The following is a 5,443-nucleotide window of genomic DNA, read 5'->3' as shown; positions in this document are numbered from 1 at the left end:
TCTCCTACATACTCCACTTTCAACCTAAATGGAATAGCGCTGTCAGTATACAAACCTTAGGGAGGGCACTTCTAATCTAGATAGTATGACTATGCTAAAGGACAGCTATCTTACAAAGGAGATTAAGTTCAGATGTTTAGAAACTTTAACAATAAGAGAAAGTTAGAAACCCTAAACAGCTACTTGTATTTAACAATAATTACTTTTTAGAGAGCATTAGACTAAACTCCAGTATTTTCTATGGGCATTGTATTAAAAGAAAGTTCTACCACACCTAAAGGATAAGGCATAGCCATCTACTAATTGGCATATTTGTTTATTTGTCTCAGTTTGTGAAAAGGTCCTTATTTGTGTAAGCAGCAAAACAAACTTCAACTGAATGATTGCTATATGCAAAAGGACTGAAGGCAACTGCCTCTGCAGTGAACTTTACAGTTCTCAACAGCACACACGCAACATGCTATCTGAAAAAAGTTACTAACTGAACTACATGTATTAAATACTGAAAAAAGTTTTACATTTTTTATTATAATTTATTTTATTTAACAATCTAAGAAGTTTGCGGCCATCAGAAGTTCCAGTGCAATTTCAGGTGCAATTGGGAATTCAGGAATCTCCGTCGAGCTGTTAGTATAGCGGACCTTGTAGGTGAAATACATGCATACTTTGGATAGGACATGGGATGGGATCTCTCTAAAATTCACCTCATTTGTTTCATTTTCTGCAAACTGTCCTGTAGAAAAAAGCAAAAACAAAACACCAAACCAAAAGTCAGAATCTCAATTCACTGCAAAATGAAACACTTTACCATACTAAATTCTAGACTTGCGTAAGTCCTGTATTTCTGGGTATTAGATTCTTCACTGTAAAGCAGGGTATGCCACATTCACAACTCTCAAGAATATTAAGATCCCCTGCGTTATAAAATATTTATTTTGGTTGCTGCCTTTTAACAATATTCTGAGCAACTACACCAGAAATTTAGGTTTAATTCTGATGCTTGCTTGATAGGTGCTCCAAAATTGCAGTGTGCTCAGCTCTAAAGGTCACAGTAACAACATTAAAACAAAAAAGTGCTATCAATCCACATTTCTAGCTGTATTATAAAAAGAAAAGTTTATAGATGTTCTGTATCTGCATATACACGCTTATCAGCAGTCCCTTCTGTGATCCCACTAGCTTTGCATTTCTCAGTCAGTTTCAGGCAGATTTGTCAGAGGGTTGAAACCCCAAAGACAAATTAACTTGATAAACTGTGAAAACAGGCAGGCAGGAGGGACAGGGAAACCCTAGTTGTACTGTAGGAAAGGTTACATACAATACGAGTTTATCCCTATTAAGTTTTGATGAATTTATCCAAAGCTCAAGTATGTTTGAAATTAGCTTTCTATAGTGCCTATAAGCATGAAACTTGGATGACAGGATGTCATCTTGTGGTTAGTCTCACAGCCTTTCTACTGTTATCTTTGTCCCTCTTTTCCTCATCTCTCCGGACTTTCAACTCATTAAGCTGAAAGACAATACAAAAAACACTAAGAGGTACTCCATATCTGTAGAAGACCGAGCAATGTTTGGTTTCTACTATTTCTATAGGAATCTCCTTCTAACTACAAAGCAGAGCTATGTACTAATGTCTACACACATTTGTGTAGAAATATCTGCATGCACTGAAGCCAATCTGGCTTGAATTCTAGTACAGGAACAGTAGGAAGCAACAGAAGAAATGTCAGCATGGTGGCAATGTCACAGTACTGAAATAGAGAGCACTTAGACATCAATGAAAGTGTGACCTACTGAACTAGACAGCAAGAGCAGTTTTCCTTGTGAACCCATTTATCTTGCTAGTTTTTATACAAAATATTCTTGAATGCTGACTCCTTTACAGAGTCGGTTTTCTAGCGCTCTAAGCAGGCTGCTTCACATTTTATTCTTTCACATTGTTTGTGGAAGAAATTCAGAGCAGGTCTTGTAACTACTCTTCATCTCATGTGTCTGGCAGGCTGACATGGAGTGGATCAGACAAAACAGATCTGCTACATATTTTCAAATAAAACCATTACAAGGACATTTAGCGGAACATTAAGCTGAGAATTTTAAGCTGAGAATTTTGTCCAACTATTGCCAAGTAATTTAAAAATATATTAAGCAAATAGATCTCTCCAGTAATCCCCCTCGTCAGATTCTAAAAGACACTATAAGAATGACCATATTCAGACCAGAGCTCCAAGAAGCCTACTGCCCACCCCTTAAGTGGCCAAAGGTAAATGTATGGGATGAGGGTACAGAAGAGGGAAAGTACATGTTAACTTCTCCTTGTTCTCTCCTCCACCCTTTCAGTCTTCAAGAATTAGTTCAGACACTTCTTAAACTAGAGGTAGTCTCACGTACTCAGTAACACTAAAAGTTCTACCATGGAGGTGGCAATGAAGAACTACCAAATTTTGTGTTTTGAACTCGACAGCTACACATTTCATGTAATACCCTCAAGTTCTCATACCATGGGAAACTAATAGTAATGACGCTGTAAGATTGCTAACTGTCAAAAGCAGACAGAGTCCAATTATACATCACAATACCCCACAAAGGCAGACTGTTCCACTGGAAACAGGAACTAGGCAGGATCTGGAAAAGCTATCATTTATACCAACTATTATTTTCCAACTATTAAACTTATTTTCACTCACTGCATGATACACATTCAAACTGTCCAAAAGTGAAAACAAAGGACGTGAAGGTGCTAAATCTTTTGTACCTACCTGGTCCACTCAACATAGCTTTTATCGTTCCTGATGTTAATGCATGCTCTCTTTTTACAATGAACTCATGGCCATCGGAGGATATTAACTTCACATACATAGCATCTGGGCCCTCACACCCACCGTATGTTTTCTCTTCTCCATCTATAATGGAAAACAAATTAACAGTTTCAGAACACAATGACTGACTCACATCACTAAAAATGCAAGCTACAGTCTTTTCTATGACTATGGGTGCAGACCAAAGAACCCAATACAAACAGAAATAAGACACAAGCATTCTGCATATTTGAAGACGACTTCTCTGAAGTGCTCAGCAATGTTTTAAAGTAAGAATTTTTATAAAAGTAGGATTTTTTTTTTATAAACATCTCTCCTGTCTCATTTCTCCATCACCAAATTCTTACATGATTTCAAAAATCTACGTAGGGATGAAATTTTCCTTTAGACATTCTTAAGTGAATTGAACATGCTACTGCTTCTCTTTATAAGGCTATTGCTATGTTCATCGTACTGGTACTTACTAAAAGTTATCTAAATACATATCTAATATTAAAAATACAGACTGCAAGGGGAAAAAAAAGTGCTTTTCGAAGCACAGGTAAGAATAAAAGCAGTCAGCATTCCTGTACTGAAGAAATGACATGAAGTAAGATTCATCCTCCCCCACTGTCCAGCCAGACCCAGAACTATACAGCGTTAGTGCACACCTGTGTTGTGACCTTTGGTGGAAAACAGGGTTAAGTGCCAAAGCACTAAACCCAAGGAAATTTGGAAGTTCTCCCCGCAGCAGTTTTGACTGTGTTTTTTCTGTTCCCTTCTGTATCACTGCATACCTGCCCTCTACTTGGTTTCTCTAGATGCCCTTAATCCTTTCCTTTTTTGTTCACTGATTTATTGTCTCCTAACAGCACTATCTCTAAAAGCTGAAAAAACAACATTACTGTTGCCATCACTGTACTGTTCAGTCTGTGCAGTCTTAACAGTTTCCCAGCTTGCACCTCTCCTGTCTATTTAGGCAGCCCACTCTCTGGGGTAGGAACCACGGACTACTTTATGCCTGTATGGTGCTCAGCATTATTGGACACTGTCGCCCTAAAGACACAGTCTCTGTAGTTGCTCTTTATATGTTTCTGTAAACTCTTAAGTAATAAAGACTGTAGTAATATTAAAATATTTTTGAAAAAATTAGTGTAAAAAAACCCCACCCCACTAAATATAGAATTCCTGTCAAATTCAGACTGGAAAGTTAATGCCTGCCTTCAAATACTGTATTTACTAACGGACTAATATAGCAAGTATTGCTAGAATTCCATTAAAAATACTTGAATTTGACACTGGACATAAAATATGATTTTCAAAACAGTATTAATCTTGACAAAGATAAAAATGAAAATCCTGGAAGTTCTTCCAGCTTGGAAAAGTCTAACAGAAGAGATCTGTGTGCTTCTAGAAAAGTAGTAGTGTACTTCCAGTATTTCATGATTGTATGCAGAAGTACAGAAGATAAAACAGAGATAAACTACAAACTTGACATTTGATTGCTAGTGTTGTTTCTCTTTCTGACAAAACAAAGAATAGAAACTATATTAATTATATTAGAATCAGTACCTTGCATGGTATCTAGTGTTATAGCAAATAAATAATTCCCCCAATCAATTAAGTTGTTTTGTGAATTTCAAGTTAAAATTGAATTTCCATGTAGTTATTGCCAATTTTAATGAAGTACTGCCGGTGCCAAACATGATAAAATATGTTCAGAAAAAGTATAGATAAAACCAGAATCTGTCCAATCATGTTTCATTAACCAGTCATTTGTAGAGGCAGATACAACTGTTTCAGACATTTAGTCAGATCACATACACATACAATGTATTTTATCAGAAATCAGTCCTTATTATGATCTCTTAGTCAGAATTCAACAGGCTGAGCTTAGTTAAGAAACAAAAAAATAAAACAGTACATAGTGAAATTTTCTTGTCCACTATCTAAAAGTTGAGTGCTGTAAAAGCCTAAAGACATCCTATTTTAGCATATGCATTTTCAGTACTATGCATATTAAGCAAGTGAAATTTATTGTTAGACAGATGCACTCTGAACAAGTCTCTCGACAAATGAACAGTCACTTGAGAAAATCCTCCTGAAAAACATTTATAGGAAGTTCCATTAACTTTTGAGGCTGCAAGAAAAACAGTGAGAAGATCAACATTTAAAGTCTTACAACTCATCTCCTCTACCAATGTAAGAGAGAAAACGCTTCACATTACAAGAAACAAAAAAACACCTCTAAGATGATGAGCTTACCCATTCTCTTATAAAAAAAAATTGTTCCTTTTCAACAGCGGCTTTTGCAGTAGGAGCGTCTGAAAAAAACACAAGTGATAATATTTTCAGTCAGTAGCACAATTTCTTAAGTCAGATTTAGTTATTAGCCTGTTATTATAAACACCCTTCGGAAAAGAATACGATTATACACAGAATGCAATGTTGATGAGCATTACATTTTGAAAACATTATGTTTTGAAACTTATCTTCGCTATCCAGAGTTCCCTACCATATTCAAGAATCTCTAAATTTCAGCTTACTTTGTAAAGAAGTTGTTCCCCTAAGCTTTTTAAAGACCCTTGACTATGAAGTCAAGAGTTATTTCAAGAGCCTTGTGAATTTTCACTACAGACACCATCCAC

General features: G+C 36.1%; 1 protein-coding gene across 1 annotated transcript; it reads right to left on the bottom strand.

Annotated features, from left to right (window-relative positions):
* Positions 1–297: 297 nt before the first annotated feature.
* On the bottom strand, positions 298–5,122 carry TCEB1 (transcription elongation factor B (SIII), polypeptide 1 (15kDa, elongin C)). Its single transcript, XM_009891895.1, has 3 exons — positions 5,061–5,122; positions 2,757–2,900; positions 298–733 (listed from the first exon to the last, which is right to left on the bottom strand). Exons 1-3 carry the CDS (start codon positions 5,062–5,064, stop codon positions 543–545), a joined length of 339 nt encoding a protein of 112 aa, XP_009890197.1. The 5' UTR covers positions 5,065–5,122; the 3' UTR covers positions 298–542.
* Between the last annotated feature and the right edge of the window lie 321 nt (positions 5,123–5,443).

This window comes from Charadrius vociferus, unplaced genomic scaffold (genome assembly GCF_000708025.1).
Source record: "Charadrius vociferus isolate BGI_N301 unplaced genomic scaffold, ASM70802v2 scaffold15, whole genome shotgun sequence".
Lineage (NCBI taxonomy): Eukaryota > Metazoa > Chordata > Aves > Charadriiformes > Charadriidae > Charadrius > Charadrius vociferus.
This window is presented reverse-complemented; position numbering and strand designations above follow the sequence as displayed.